At 45.7% G+C, this 16,237-nt stretch overlaps 1 protein-coding gene across 5 annotated transcripts in view; it reads left to right on the top strand.

The window, feature by feature from the left end:
- Positions 1–152: 152 nt before the first annotated feature.
- Positions 153–16,237, top strand: part of FBXO15 (F-box protein 15) — a 46,238-nt gene continuing 30,153 nt past the window's right edge. For all 5 annotated transcript variants that reach the window (XM_033135630.1, XM_033135626.1, XM_033135629.1 and 2 more), the window contains exons 1-3: positions 153–309; positions 8,605–8,715; positions 12,719–12,823. In XM_033135630.1, coding sequence (XP_032991521.1) covers positions 203–309; positions 8,605–8,715; positions 12,719–12,823 — 323 coding nt within the window. In that variant the 5' untranslated portion in view covers positions 153–202. The remainder of the gene's footprint in view (positions 310–8,604; positions 8,716–12,718; positions 12,824–16,237) is intronic.

Here is a 16,237-nt window from a genome sequence, read left to right as displayed (position 1 = left end):
GAAAAAGCCAGGCCCCGGAAGTTTCTAGAACCGCTTATGCAGCGGGTGTATAAGCTGTATCATCAAAGGGTCCACCCTCCACCCCGGTCCTGCTTGTGCGCACGCGTGTCGGGGAGCGAGCCGGCGTCGGGTGGGCGTGGCCTGGGGCAGCACGCCTTTTTCTCCAGACTTCGCGCAGCGCCGGTTTTCCCGCCGGGTCTCCATGGCGACTGGACGCGGCCGGCTTCTGCTGCAGCACTGGCTCGGCCTCCAGGCGCTGCGCCTGCCGCTTGGCGGCGTCGGCGCGGCCCCCGGGAGCGGCGGGTTCAGGTGACTGTCGGGGGGCCGCGGGTGGGGACCGCCTGGCGGGGGTGCGTGACTGGGGAGCCCCCACGAGGGAAGCCCCTCACTCCTCCCGCCCTTTCCCCTTTATGTTCATTGGTCCGGTCCGGGCGTGTCGCTTGGGGGCTCTTTTGAGTGTGGGGAAAGGTCTGGAAGTCTCTTCAACTTGGAAACGGGGGGTTACCCCAAGTCACACAAATAGAGTAGTTTCTCGGGGAGATGTTCTTTCTTCCGTTCAGTTAATAGGCATTGGGGGGTAAGCCCCTCGACCCTTGAGCTTCGCCTCGCGGAGACCCCGCCGCCTGAATGAGCTCCGCCCGCGGAGACAGGTGCAAATTCACCGGTGCACCTGCAGCTCCTGAAAGGGCATAGCTTTCCGAAAGCGTCCCCAAAGTTGCTTGCTTATTCTGAGACCAGGAATCACCTTTTGTCTTTTTAATGACTTTATAACTTGGAGCAGTAGAATCTACCTACTCATGAAAACGTTATGATTTTTCTTTCCCTCCCACGATTCAACGGAGGACACAGCACCCCTAGGCACATACCTCTGGCAGGCAGGCAGGTTGGTCTGGGAGCGCCCCCTCCTGGGTGGCACCTTCTGCACTTGGACTCAAGGCCAAGGCTGCGTTTCTAAGCAAACACTGAGGGAAGGCTCTAGACGGCCACTCCTTTGGTGCTTGACTCCTAATCCTGTTCTGCCCGTCTTCCTGTTCACGTGCTGGGGCCTGAGATAGTCTTGTCTCCTCCATTTCTTCTGAGGAACCCCGGAGCTGAAAAGTGGTCCTCAACAGTGAGAGAAGGCAACTTTGCGGAGTGAGATGGGGAAGGGGCAGCGAGCAGGAGGCTGCGGCTGCTGTCCCGAAAGATCTTTAGCTTAACTCTCAAGGGTAATGGCTCCTTTCACAAAGCGAATGATCCAGTATGTCAGAAGTATCAACGTGCTGTCGTGGTATCTTATTCAGTCCCTTTCACTGTTCCTAGCTCTGGACCCATCATCCCAGTTAGTTCACCAGACAGAGGGTAATGCTAAGGACAGTTTGCATTCTTGAGGCTTATCTTTTTGCTTGTAAGTCTTCTTGATTTATAGATATAAAAGGTCATGCATGTTATGCCTTCTAATATACCAAATGACTTATTATTTTTTTTCCCCTGAATCTCCAGGACTATGTCCCATGTCCATTCTACGCGTCCATCTCCTCGCTTACCCTGGGTTCAGAAGCAGGGCCCTGTCCCTTAGTGTAATGATAATAGTTGGTTCTTAAGTGAATATCTGTAATGCTAGACATACCACAAGCCTTGTGACAAATAAACTGGTGACAGTGCCTGCAAAAATTCTGTTAAGTAGGAGAGAAAGACAAATTTAAATAGGGAACTTGAAATCAATTTGCCACTATTACTAAAATTAGTCTTTATATATCATTCTCTGTTAGTAGGAAGCAGAATGATTTTTATCTGATGAATTTTTTGTTACTTTGTAAGTTGACTGAATTTTCTGGTGAAATGATGTAATTAGAGGGCCTGGCCTTATGCCTGGCATGGGAGCCTGCATGTCAGCCTGTGTTTCGGTGATACATACATGTTTTTGGTAAAGAAAAGTCAGGTGCTAGGAATGATTATGGTCTAAATAGGCGATTATTTTTCATGTTGCAATGCAGAAAGACTAGATGTTAATATGGAGTCAGTGGTTCCCTTTTAAACACAATGTGAATAAATATAAGCTCTAAGAAATATAGCAGAAAGCATATCAAGTCAGCTTAATTTCTACGTGGCCTAATTTCTTTGATTTAGCAGGTATTAAAAGGCCCAGGAAGTAGTTTTTTGTTTGTTTGTTTCTTTGTTGTTGTTTTTTTTGGTGTCCCCCACTATGGTTTAATAAATTGGTATTTTTTTTTAATAAGTTGGTATTCTTTTTTTCTTCCAGATGTGGTGGGGGTTTATTTTTAATTTTTTTTATTAGTTTCAGGTGTACAAAACAATGCACTAATTAGACATTTCACCCCTCACAAAGAGATAATCTCCTATCCCCAAATCTATTGCCCCACTGACATTGTATGTATCTATTTCAATTCCATTGACTCTATTCCCTATGCTGTATTCCATATCCCATGACTGTATATGTTACTTTATAGTTGACATACAGTATTATTCAACTTCAGCTTCAGGTATACAGCGCAGTGGTCAAGCATCTACACTGTCCATGAAGTGGTCTTCCTAATAAGACATGTGCCCATCTGACACCCTACAAAATCTTTTCAACATTATTGATTATATTCCCCAAACTGTTTTTCATATCCCCGTGGCAATATTGTAGTTATCAATGTATGCTGTCTAATTCCTTCCCTTTCTTCCTCATCTCTATCCCCTTCCCATCTAGCAACCACCAGTTTTTCCTCTATATCTCTGAGAGTATTTCTGTTTACTTTGCTCATGTATTCAGACCTTTAGATTCCACATATAAGTGAGATCATATGGTATTTGTCTTTCTCCGACTGACTTATTTCACTTAGCATATTGTTCTCTAGGTTCATCCATATTGTTGCAAATGGTAAGATTTCATTTTTCTTTCTAGCTGAGTAAATAATGCTCCACTGTATAAATATACCACAGTTTCTTAATCCAGTCGTCTACCAAGGGGCGTTTTGGTTTCCAAGTTTTGGCTATTGTAGGAAATAGATTTTTAAAATAATTGAACTTACTCAAAGCTGTCAGGTAAAATGTGTAGCTTGGAAAAAAAATGTTTATAAACTAAATCTCACCTTATTAATTATATCAGCTAAATGTGCACTTTGTAGACATGAAGAGCTATATGAGGACAGGCATGGAACTTATTGATGTGTTACTTGGGTGGCCCTTAAAAACGTGCCTTTAGTTTATGGAGAAATGGAGATGTGCTTTCAGTAGACCCCAAGCCGTGCTGATGAGATGTGCGATACAGTAATATGTTAGAAAGCTCTGGAAGGCAAGCAGGAGGTGAGGGTCTCTTGGCTCTCGGCCTCCAGCTTGGGACCTCAAACAAGTCACTGTAATTGCCTAGTAAGCGCCTTAGTCTTCTGTGAAATGAGGGAATTATGAGATCTATTTTAATTGTGGAAAAACAAACACCAACATACGGGCTGTACTTCTCAAGCGGAGAGGTGCCAATGGGCAGGGAACGCATGGAGCATTTCCCCACATGGAAAGTGAGTGCAGCAGCTTGGGGGCCAAGTGTTTTGTAGTTTAACTGGTAAGCAACAGGGGTGTCAAAACTGCGGCCAGCCGGCCAACTGTGGTCCGCAATCCATTGTTAATTGGCCCGCAGCAAATTCCAAAAATATATTTAGTTTACTTAAATAAACCAGGTGAGGCAATACGTACGTCACCTCGTCACCTCGAGTGAGTGGCCCGGCTGTTTGTGTATTTTACCGCATATGGCCCTTGGTGAAAAACGTTGAAGAAAGTTTGGACACTCCTGGGTAAGCAGTATAATCCCTTTTTATAATGAGATAAACACAGATAAGTTATCTGGTAGAAGACAACATTTGCATTGAATTTTAAGATCAAATAAGAGACTTCTAAGAAGGTTTGCGCTTTCCGCAGGCTGTGCCCCTAGATCTCGGAGGGCCTGGTGCCCCAGGATACTGTGGGTGCCTCTGGAACCCCTGCTCCAGCTGAAAGGATTGTGCTCTAAACTCATTCCAAACCTTCTTGTCTATGGGATTCTCAGTTTTGAAATTAAAACAACAGTCCCCCTCACAATTTATTACGTATTCAGTATATGAAATATTAGAAAATACACAGAGTTCTGTCCTTTCAATCCCTCCAGCCCGCATTTAAAGGCAGCCAACACCACCAACCCTTGTAATCCTATGAATCACATGCATTACCAGTTAACACCTGTTGTCTTTCCTGCCTGACCTCTTTTCTTTGTATGTATGCGTTCATGTTTTCTGTTAAGAGAAAAATACAAAAATAAGATCATGTATAAATGTATAGTGATTTAACCTGCTTTACTAATTGATATATTGTTAATTTGGCAGATATTTATTGAATGACTACCTTCTGCATGCCAGGTGTGTTGAAGAATTAGCAGTGAATAAAACTCACGCAGAATACCTGCCAGTATGGCGCTTACGTTCCAGTGATAGCAAACAAGGGAGATAGGTAAAATGTGTGGTGTTGGAAGGTGACATGTGCTAAGGAGAGAAAGGGAAGGGGCATAAAGTGTGTGTGTGTGTGTGTGTGTGTGTGTGTGAGAGAGAGTGATGGATTGGAGTTTTAGAGCATGGCCAGAAGTTCTCAGTGAGTTGGCATTTGAATGAGTGCCTGAAAGAGGTGAGGGATCAAGTTATACAGACGTCTGGAAGACATCATGAACTTGTTTCAAATGCTTCCACCTGTGTTAAAACTGCGTTTTCACAGGCTGAACATCAGTAGCCATATGCGGGCCATGCAACTTAGCCAATCTCTGCACCGTTTCTAGTATTTTTTGTCCCAGCACCCAACTTTGAGATAGATATTCTTGAGTGATGTAATAGGGCACATTTTGTTGCCTTAAGTTATATTTCTAGAAGTGAAATCCTTGGTGTAAAAAATGTACTTGCATTTTAAAGTCTTGACATACACCCCCAGACTTGGCTTTCTATATGAAACGTACCAAATTCTGCTCCCAGCCATGAATGAGAATGCCTGTTTATCTGCAATACCCCACACGAGTCCTTGGCATTTATTTGATCTTTGCTAGTTTGCTAGATTGAAACTGATCAATACACCTTAACTTACTTTTATTCAGTTCCTTTGGAAAGGGCTAAGGTAATAGTTTTTATTTTTTGGCATCTTTTGACTGAAGAAATACATAATGGCAAAAAAAAAACTTATCAATTTAGTAATGCTTTTAAATAAATTATTTTTGATTAACCACAATGGTTTTCACTAATTAAACAAAATTGTTTAAAATATTAGAGACATTCCTTCATCTTCATACAATGTGTGTATAAACTTTTTGGCATGGCCCTTCACACTTGCAGGATTGACAGGACACCAGTTGGAAACTCCTTAGAGATATTGTTGTTTGATGGAGGAGCAATAGAAATTCCTTTTACGTAAATCTTATGTGTTAGAAACCTTTGTCAACTGAGAGTATTTTGTCTTTCAGTATGTGATACAGGTTAATATAGAACTTATAAGAATAGTTAATCACTTAAAATAAGAAGTGCTTTTGATCATTTTAAAATGTACCGTATGGTTTCCCTTATATGTGGAATCTAACAAAACAAAACAAAAACAGACTTATAGAAACAGATCAAAGGTATGGTTACTAGAAGGGAGGGGGTGGGGATGGGTGAAAAGGGGAAGGGGAATGTAGTCAATAATATTGTGATAAGTTTGCACAGTGACGTCAATATGATTACTAGAATTAGTGGGAATATCACATTGTAAGGTATAAAAATATTGACTTACCATATTTTGCCGCGTATAGTGCACTACCGTGCATAATGCACACCCAATTTTTTGGCCCAAACTTTCAGGGGAAAAAAAATCTTTCGTTTTAGTTTGTTAATTCAAATTTTTATTTGTTTACATTTAGGTACTTGTTTTTTTGTATTAAAAAGAATTTTAGCATTTATTTTTTAACACATTACGGTACAAGAAATGTAACAAATAATTACAAAACACAAGAACAGTTACAAGGTACAAGAAATTTTATGCACCGGTAACAAATTTACGCATCATAGAAGGCCAAGAACTCCGTTGTTGTAGGTTCATTGTAAGTTCAACAAAACCGATTGTCGTATTCCAGGGTATTATTTTTCATACGGATATTGTTATTGACGTCTAGAGTTACACTTTTAACTCATACACATAAATAAAAGAACTGAAAACATTTATATAGGTACGGAATTAGTACTACCCATGTATAATGAGCATCCTTATTTTTCCCTCACAAATTTGGGCAAAAATTGTGGATTATACATGGCAAAATATGGTGTTATACACCTGAAACTAATATAATATTGTATACCAACTATACTGACATAAAACATTTTTTAAAAATGTATACTTTAAAAAATTGTATATCATGTTGAATACTGCACCCCATTCCCCAAATTTTGTCCACCCAGAACCTCAGGATGTAACTTTATTTGGAAATAGAGTCTTTGCAGATGTAATTAGGGAAGATTAGGTCCTACTGGATTGGAGTGGGTCCTAAATCCAGTATGACTGATGTCCTTAGGAGAAGAAATCCAAGGACATACGGGGAAGATGGAGCAGAGATTGGAGTGATGTTGCCACAAGCTAAAGAGCGCCAGGGATTATTGGCAGCCACGGAAGCTAGGAGGCGGCCAGGAAGGGTTCTTCCTTGGAACCTGTCAAGGGAGGATGGCCGTCCCAGCACCTTGAGTTTGGACCTTTGGCTCGAGGACTGTGAGACAATAAATATCTGTTGTTTTAAGCCACCTAGTTTGAAGTACTTTGTTAAGGCAGTTCTTGGAAAGTAACACAATTAGGAAATTGTATTTTACCTCTGATGACTGTGTGAGAGCAAGGTCAGTGGAGTTGAAGCTTTTCTGCCATGGAAACCCTTGCTTAAAATTTTTTTCAACGGAAGTACAAAAATATATAGCACAGGTGGAGTTCTCTGATTAAAGGCGGAGTGAGCATTGCTAAGTTTTCCAGATTAGCATCCTCCTGCCCTCTCTCCCTCTCCTTCCTGGTCTGCAGAGCAGATTGAAAACCACTGGGTCAGCCCAACTGCTCTGCGTTTTCCAAGTACACCTTGGTTTGAAAGTCAGATAAGATCAAGGCACACTAAGTGCCTTTCGCTGAAGCTGGAATGGACAGGCTGGGTGCTCAGTGGTTTTAACCTTGGCGAATTTGTTACCCCCCAGGATCTGGAGAGGTTTCCCGTGTTTAGCCTCTCCTGAATTGGGATCCCGGCTAAAGCTTATCGAGGGCTTGTCATGTGCCAGCCATTGTGCTTGTTTCTGAAGAGAAAAATATATCGAGGGGACAGAAATTCAGTCTCTGGTTGCTCAGAAGCACATGGGCAATGTCAGGTAATTTGAATGCTTGCTGACAGGTGTCCATCTTGTGCCTGTCTGCAGTAGGCATCGGGCTACGCCGAGTCCCTGGGCGACACACTCCCCGTGGCTCCTACCTGCTGTGGTGCTGTGGCTGAGGCCATCGTGTGCTCAGGGTGGTCCATGAGGATGAAAATCCTTCCGCTTCTAGAAAGATTATTGCCCTTCCTTCCAAGTTCTTGGGATCGCTTGTTTTTGTCCCCAGTGATCGCCCATATCCTCTTTGAGCATTAGTCCAAATATGTCCAGGGAGTCAGCTTGGTGGAAAAAGCTGATGGTGGTAAACTCTTCGTGAACAAAGGACATACCCGAGCAATGAGGCTGGTGATATGAGCACGTAGATAAGTGCACTCTGGCTTGTAGTCCCGTAAACAGCGTGCTGGCCGGGAGAAGGGTCAGTAACTGAAGTGTGTGGGGTAAAGAGGCCACTTCCACCTCTTCCAAGAGGAAGAGCACATCCACCAGCAGCTCTCTGCAGGCTGCCTCCTAGAAGCGGGAGGCTCTGGGCTCAGGACTTTCTGCGTGTTTCAGATCCCTATCCACCTGTCACTGAGTTGATTTTGAGGACTGATTTTAAGCAATTATTTTGGGAACTTCTGAAAAGGACCAATTGTATAAAATACTACATACCATTTCATCAAATCTTAAAAGCCATTGATTATAAGATTCACATTTTATGTACCACTAAAATAAAAAAATGATGAACAATTAAAGTATATATTCCATTGAATGTGAGCTGTTAAAATGTGGGGAAATTTATGGGTGAGTGTTTGGTACTTCGGTGGCTATGAGTTGGAACCTATGAGTCGGGGCCAGTCATCGTCCCTTAGAGGTCAGCAGAGTCATGGATCGTTTTGGCATTCCGGCTCATTAATCTAGGTTTTTAAATTTTTAAAAATTTACTCTACTGATGTTATCTTTGTTAGGTTTCTAGTATGGTACTGAAACTGGCCAGTCAATACATTTTATCTTTTCCCCTCTTGCTTTTATTAAACACATTTTATAGCACCTCTGATTCTGACAGCCTATAAGATGACACGTGTTAAATCTTAGCTTTAACACATCCGAGTAAGTCCAGTTTTTAGGCTCGTGACTCATCTCCCTTCCTTCCGTCCTTCCTCATTGAATAATTTTTGGAGGTTACGAATCCTTTAAAGTTTTGTAGTGGGGAATAGATGGTTCGCCTTTCGTTACAGTAACTTGAATTTTCCATGTTTACTTTCAGAAAGGGAGCCGGGGTGGAATTTGCTGCCGGCTGGACAATGCTGAAGCAGTATGCCAGGTGCGGAAGGAAGTGTGAGGGACCCTCTGCTGCCTGCTCTGTGTCCCTGGATGGGTAAGTAGCAGAGGTCTTCTGCCAGCCTTTGGGGGGCTCTAGAAATGGAGTTATTAGAGAAAGTTATAATGCTGCATGCAGCAGGCTGCCATTTGGAGCGCTCCAAGAATAGACTTGTGTAGGAAGAATGCACGACACGGTAAGTTTTATGAGTCATCAGCCTGTCACCACCATCATCATTAGACCAGCTTTATGAAGCGAAACTTCTAAAAGTGACAAGTAAATTTAATTTTCCTTTTAAAAAAATGTTCTTCAGTCACTCACTTTCCAGTGGATAAGAACCCTCCCTTGAAAAAGGAGAAAGAGGATGAAAGTATCTTCTTCTGAAAGCTCAGGAGGTGTCTGAATGTCTTAGCTTTCAGTATTTTGGGAACCCATTTGGCCATGGCAACATTCTGTACAGTGACCCCAGCAACGAGATCTGTAGAATCTTGGTTTTTTTTTTTAAATGACTGTATGAAATGGCTGCTGTCTCGCCTGTGGATTCATTCTGTAACACGGCACCAGCTGTGTGCTGAGCGCTGTGTGGAGCCTGCAAGCTGGGCATTACCATAGACATTTCACAGTGGAGGAAGGAGGCTCACGTAATCTGCAGGTGGTAACATTCAGATGAAAACGGAAGTTGCCTGCTTTCAAGTTTTGGGCTTTTAGTACTATATCATAACTAGCTCAGCTAACAGTGTACATACTTTTAGCGTGTTTTTAAAAAGAAATGAAAAGCCAAAATAGATCTAATTAAGGACATCATTTAAGCTATAAATCTTATACTCTGGGAATAGAAGCTACCATGTAGTAATATGATATGAGAAAGAGAACAAATGTCAGTTCAGTTAATCCATCCATCGAATTCAAGGACCATCTTTGTACCAGATTCTGTGCTTGGAGCTGGGACACAAATGGTGAGCCGCTCACGTGTTCTCATGATGCTTCCAGTCCAGTGGGGGAGACATTAAAGAAAATAACAAATTATAAACTGGGATACATGCTTTCAAGGAAAGAAATGGACTTTGTGATCCAGAATAACGGGTAGGATGGTAAAAAAAAAAGCTGTCTCTAGGAGGTGACATTGAAGTTGAGAACTGAAAATTGAGATTGAAGAGTGTGGAGAAGTGTGTCCAGAGAGGGGCAGCAGGTGGACAGAGGTGCTGGAGCCTGGCGGGCCTGGGCCACGGCAGGAGAGGAGGTCCCGCTCAGGCCCCGCCTCCCAGGCCCTGGGGAGGAGTGTAGGCTGCAGTCACAGTACGGGATTCTAAGCACAGAGGTGCGATGCCATTTGATTTTTCAGACTGTCTTGTTTGCTTGCTTACCTGTCTGCCTTCTCTAGAAGAAGGGGAGCTAGAGAGACACAGGCAAATTTGAGCTATACTTGGGGCATAAGTGACACAATTCCTGTGGGAATTAGGTGCAGATGTGAGGAGGAAACAGGGAGTAGGAATCGGAACCTGCAGTCTTGAGCAGATGGGTAAGCGGGGTGCTGCTACTGGGGTGGAAACGCACAGGGGTCGGGGCAGAGAAGAGCCGCAGACGACGCCTGGGTGTGCGAGCCTCTGAGCCTGGTTCAGGGGGAAGGCTGGGAGGAGTCTGCAGCCGTGGACGTGGACCCTGTGTCCTGGGAGAGAGCACAGAGGTGAACGCACAAAGGCTCAGGAGTAGGCGTGGAGGAGGAGCTGGGACATTTAAAACCAGCCAAGGCCCCGGGAAAGGCCAGCGAGGTCCAAGCACTGGCAGGCGTGCGCTGTGTGGCCAGAGAGGAGATGGTGCAAACTGAGGTGCTGCCAAGGGAGGGCGGGTCGGGGGCAGCAGCTGTGAGGCAGGGAGCTTGTGGGCAGCTGCAAGAGCCGCTTCAGCCCAGTGGGAGGGGACGCGCTGGCATTCATTTATATGTATCTAGTTTGTATGTTTTACTTCACACCGAAATGTGAAAGACGAAAAGCAAGTGGGAGGCAAGGCAGTGGCGGCAGCAGGTGTACATGGCTGTGTTCTCTCTTCTTTCCGGAAGCTCAGCAGTGAGAAGGAGCTGGGGGTTGCAGGGAGCTGGGGTCAGGGTGAGGGTCATTTTAGGGCGCGGATGTCCGCCCTTTCAGAGGCTGATGGGAACGATGCAGGAGAGGGAGGCGGGAGCGGAAGGCGGCAGCCCTTGAGTGGACGCGGCTGGGGACCCAGTGCTGGGGTCCAGACAGTGGTTTTGCAAGGAGGGTTGAGTTTCCTCCATGGAACAGGGAGTGAGGAAGCGGTGAGTGCAGGAACATTGCTGTGGATCCACAGGATGGAGCAGGGACAAGGGCATTTCGTACTTGAATTCCCACAGTCCTGTTAGTGAACACACACGCCAACGTCCGTTCTCAGGGAAGCACAGGGACCTAACGCAGATTCTCATGTCCCCACACTTTGAACCTCTGGGATCGTCCTGCCTCTCTCCTTTCTCTTCGCATCCTCCCCTAGCCCACCCTGTGCAGTGGGAAAGCACTAGAACCCGGCAGACAGTGACCCGGTCTGGCTGCGACATCCTTGTGGGGAATGATTGGGAGTGTCCTTGGTCTCAGGTGTTCTCACTGTCGAGTGGCAGCTTCCTCCTCCTGCCGGAAGCGCAGACATGAGAGTCCTCTCCTCCGTTGTTACCTTAGTCTGATGGGGCTCTCCAGGGTCCCTCCTGAATGCGATTTTGTTCTGATTAAATAATTCTTACACCTGTTGGATACCTCTCTGAAGTATTTCAGTCCAACTCTACGTTTTTAAAAATGACACTGATTTAGAAAATAACCATGAACGTTTGTGAAATAGTTGAATCAAAATATAAAAACGACATGCAGTACGTCACCCAAATGGTTCATAAAAATGTGTTTGCTTGCAGCTTTGCTACCTCTAGCATTCAAGGACTTTTGTCACCAAGAGCATCTCATTTAGGGACTCTGAATGAAGGACTTGCATTGTACTCACCCAAGCAAAGCAGCGCCTTTAAACTCCCAGAAAGCCTGGTTAAAGGTCCCAGAGGCTTTTGGGCAGGGAGAGCAGTTACACAGTGACACGGATCAAATGTCACGTGTTGCTCATCTTTTGTCTGAGGACCTACTGCATTCCTTCTCAATATTATCAGAATTTTAGGAGTGATTATTTCCCTATGAAAGGCTTGATATCCTGACTTTCTTCATAACTTAAACACTTAAAGTAGTTAAAGTCACAATTCGAGAGTATTGGCAAGCCATTTTCAATTGGCTGGAGGGTTTTGTCCCCTCCAGTCCCCAGCCCCTAGACACCCCGCGCCAAACTCCTGTAGCTTCCTTTTCACGGGTCCTTTAGCCTGAGCTTCACACGTACCCCTACCTCCCTTGCTATCACCAGTGATGCATTCTAGCCACTTTCAGATTCTGACAGTGTTTTGTAAAATTCTAATCATAGAAATGCATGGGATATTGAGAGTACATCTCAACGTCCTATTTATTGAGGCATATAAAGGAAAAAGAAAAAGACACTTCCGGAAACCTTGCAGGGCTTGGTGTCTCCTTGAAGCCCAGAGGAAGCAGTGGCATTGTGAGGACCTGCAGAAGGAGGGGGCGTGACAGTGGCCTAGGTCAGGTGGGAAGTAAGGGACACTTCCTACTCCACCTGTGGTTGTGGTGTTGTTTTGTTTTGGGTGGGGGTATTCTGTGTTTTTCTTATTGATAGCTAAGAATGCATTCTGTCTCTTATTTCCATTTATCTCACTAAGTAATACTTTTATTAGGGAGGCAGTGAAATCCCGCTCACTGAGTCAGGGTGAGCACATGATTAAAATGCCAAGAGACTTGGCTCCTTGTACCTGGGGTCTCTGTATTGGTTTCTGTCTGAGAATTGTAATAACCAGAGCATATCAATTGAGAAAATAAGTGGTGGTGAGGGTGCAGGTTGCCTTGTGTCCAGAGGGTCTGTGTTTCACCCCCCTTTGCAGATGAACGGCCTGTTGTGTGTCTTCTCGGTTGCGTGTAGGGTAAAGCTCACCCACTCCTGATTTTGCCCTCTCCCTCAGCATGCCTCCGGAAATCTTGCTGAAGATACTGTCTTACTTGGATGCTGTGACCCTGCTGTGTGCTGGCTGTGTGAACAGGCGCTTTTATCATCTGGCCAATGACAAGTAAGGAGAAAACCAGGTGTCCCTGTCGTGTTTTGGTGGTGCTTTGATAGAAGTCGTGAAAACTAGTAAGACCTTTTTAACCATTTTTTAAAACTTAAAAGACTTAATCTCAAGCAAATTTTTAGACGTAGATATACCTAATGCATTAAGCAGCTGTGTAATATTTTTGACAATTTCTATTTTTTTGCTTGAAGGAAGGAATATTCTTTGCATGAACTGAAAAAGATTGAACTTGTTATTGGTGTCGCTGCTGGAGAAGGTGGCTTTTGGTCTGCTGGCCAGCAGGCAGGACTTATCCTGTCCCCGGGAGTGGACAGACCTACCTACACAGTCTCAGGCACTGTGGGACTTGCCTCTGCCTGCCGCTGGCCCTGGGTTTGCAGAACAGGATGTGTGTGCTCTGCCAGCAGTCAGGCAGCTCCTGGAGAAAGAAGGGGAAAGGGCTCTGTTGGCTGGGTTGTGGGAGAACCTAGACTTGCCAGCCATGGGACCTTGCTGGAGGGGGGACCTTTCTAGTTGGAGGGACCTTGCTTGTTAGGGGATGTTGGGTGAGGGATCTTGTTGGAGGGGGGACCTTGTTGGAGGGGGCACCTTGCTGGAGGGGGCACCTTGCTGGAGGGGGGAACTTTGCTGGAGGGGGGACCTGGCTGGATGGGGGAACTTTGCTGGAGGGGGGACCTGGCTGGGTGGGGGACCTGGCTGGAGGGGGAAACACGAAGCAGCATAGGAAACAGGCTGGGAGCGTGCTGTCAGAGGCTTTGTCCCTGGAGGCGGGAACCAGGGATGAGGTTTACCCAGCTCACCTGGGCTAGTCGGGCATCTGTGGAAAAAGGAGTGAAGCCTTCTTTTGTGTTGTCGCTCAGATCTTTGTCTGCAACTCATAATTTTATGTTGGGGGTGAGCTGGGGGCTCCTCCTAACTTATGGTGAGAATTTCGTGGCTACAGCTGGACATCTTGGCTGTTAGGTCCCTCTCTCCTTCAGCATCTGAAGATCAGACAGGTACTGATCCCACATAGAACACACATATCAACCAGGGGAAAGATCAAGGTGAGGGGTGCCAGTCTCCCTGGTGGTCTAATAGATGAGGAAGTGGCGGATGGCAGAGAGAGGGTGGTAGCCGTGTGGAACCCGGGGACACAGTGGGCGGGAAACCGTGTGGTGCCCTGCCTCTCAGCGCCAGTGTCTAGGATGGCTGCTTAGGCTCAACTGGGAAAGTTCGAGAAACGCGGATCCCTGGCCTGCATTTCTGGAAATTTCAATTCTGTGCTGTGGAATCTGCATTTAAAAATGTGTCTGGGTCGTACGGTGAGCACTGAGGTTCTTACAATTAGCAGGGACAGTAACCATTCCCCGGGTGGGAAGGGCCGTTTTCTTAGTATGTTATTTTCCGATGTTTTCTGTGTGTGGAATAGATGTCTGTCCATTTATGTCAGTAAACACACACACATCATGTGAAGTCATGGCCGTAGCAATCTTTCTAGAATGGATGCAGAGCCATTTTCATGTGTCTCTTCATGACCATGAACAAGAGCTGGAGGCGTTTACTGAAGCAAAGTGCAGCGAGAGATGTTTCAACAAAGGGGTCAACTCAATGGCCCAAACTGTCCCTTTTTGGAGGGTTCTTACTGTATGTAAGGCTGGAACTCCGAGTACTCAGATAAGCTGATAAATCATGAATTGTTTCTGTAAAGATCGCCTCTCCCCACCTAACTGCAAGGCCCATCGGGTGCAGGCGCTGCGCCTCTCAGTGAATTTGGGGCCACAGCTCGAGTAATATTACTCGTGTGGGCCATCCCACTTCTTGGAAGTTGTCCTTTAAAAATCTGAGGTTCTGATGAAATTACCCTCATGTTTGTTTTCTTTTTCAGAGGATGCATCTTAATTGTGGAAGTTGAATTGTGTTTACAAGTGTCAGTCAGTCTTCATTGAAAGGACATGTTGATAATTGAATGGGATAACAACAGTGTTTCTGGAAGTGAGTGGGGTTTGCTAAGCCCTGCTTCTGAAGAGCGGACGGGAGCACGTGTTGTAGCCAATTACACTGCTGCCTTCTGGGGGACACCTCGGTGGGGGCGGCCTCCCTGCCGTGTGTATCGAGCCCTCAGCAGGAGCACTGGTCTCCGCGTGGGGTGACAGGGACGTGTGACTCAGGCTGGATCTGCAGCATCATGTGGGGTTTTTGTTTTCCAGCGCTCTGGGAAACGCTGTTTATCCGAACATTAAATTGGCCCCATTTTCTGAACAACTCGTTTGAAGGTTTCTGTGCCTGACGATAGTCAGATTAGATAAATAAAGTCTTGTCCTCAAATTCGCCTTAGCTCTGTAACAGGATGGAACATTTGTGATCAGGAAATGAATGTGTTTGGGTTTTGGAGACTGATGCAAGCCTCGTAAACTTGACATTTGTATTTCACAAATAATCAAGGGAAACGATCCGCAGAATACTTGAATTCTCTAGTACGTTTTTATTCTCTCCAGGCTCCACTTACAGTAAGGAAAGTGAGATAACGTGTGTGGCAGTGGTGCAGCATACACACTTCAGGCGTGGTAACTGTAAGGGGGCACGTGTGGGCTTCACGCTCTGCTCCCCTCCCCACGGCCCTGTGTAGTTTTGTACTTCGTGAATGCTGGAGTCTGTACGGAATCATGTCAGACTTCCGAACTGAAAACAAATACTTTAAGGCAAAAGTTTGGTGTGAAATGGTTTTGTGGGATGAGAAGTTACTGGAAAAACTCATCCTAGGAAGAGATGTCAGCAGGGGTCTGATCATGTGTGACTGTGATGCAGGGTGTCAGGCGGGGTCTCTGGTCCCACTCCCCACACAAGAACGCAGGACGTGGTGAGGCCAAACAGGAACACCCACGGAGCCATAGATACGGGAGTCATACGGCTATATTCCGCTGGCTGCATCCGCCTCTCTGCAATCCACAATCCACAATCCGCCCTCGCTAGCCCGCACTTCCTACTAGCGTAGCTACAGCAGTTATATTAGTGCCCAATGGCTCACTGGTTACAGCTGACGGCCAACTAGCCACAGCTGATGGCCATCCGATCACAGTTGATGGCCATTTACTACCTGATGAGCACCTTTCCACGTGAGGCCGAGAGCCTAGAAACTGCACTCCTGGCTCTGTCCCCACAGTGACTTTGTTGGGAAGTCCGTGGAGTGTCTGATCCAGATGTGCTCCCAAGCCGTGTGTCTGAGAAGCGCTCCTTTTCCGCTGCGGTTCTTACTGAATGACCAAGACATCATTACCCCAGGCAGCTGAGGCCAGGGCCTCCCCTCCTGCAGGGGAGTCACCGTCTGCCTTCCCGCTGGGCCATCGGTGCTGGCATCCACTCTGCACTAAACAGAGAGTGGAGGCCTGAATTAGCAAATAATTACATTTATCTATGTGAATATCACCTTTC

This window comes from Rhinolophus ferrumequinum, chromosome 19, assembly GCF_004115265.2.
Source record: "Rhinolophus ferrumequinum isolate MPI-CBG mRhiFer1 chromosome 19, mRhiFer1_v1.p, whole genome shotgun sequence".
NCBI lineage: Eukaryota > Metazoa > Chordata > Mammalia > Chiroptera > Rhinolophidae > Rhinolophus > Rhinolophus ferrumequinum.
The sequence above is the reverse complement of the archived record's forward strand: the minus strand, read 5'-3'. Positions and strand labels throughout refer to the sequence as shown.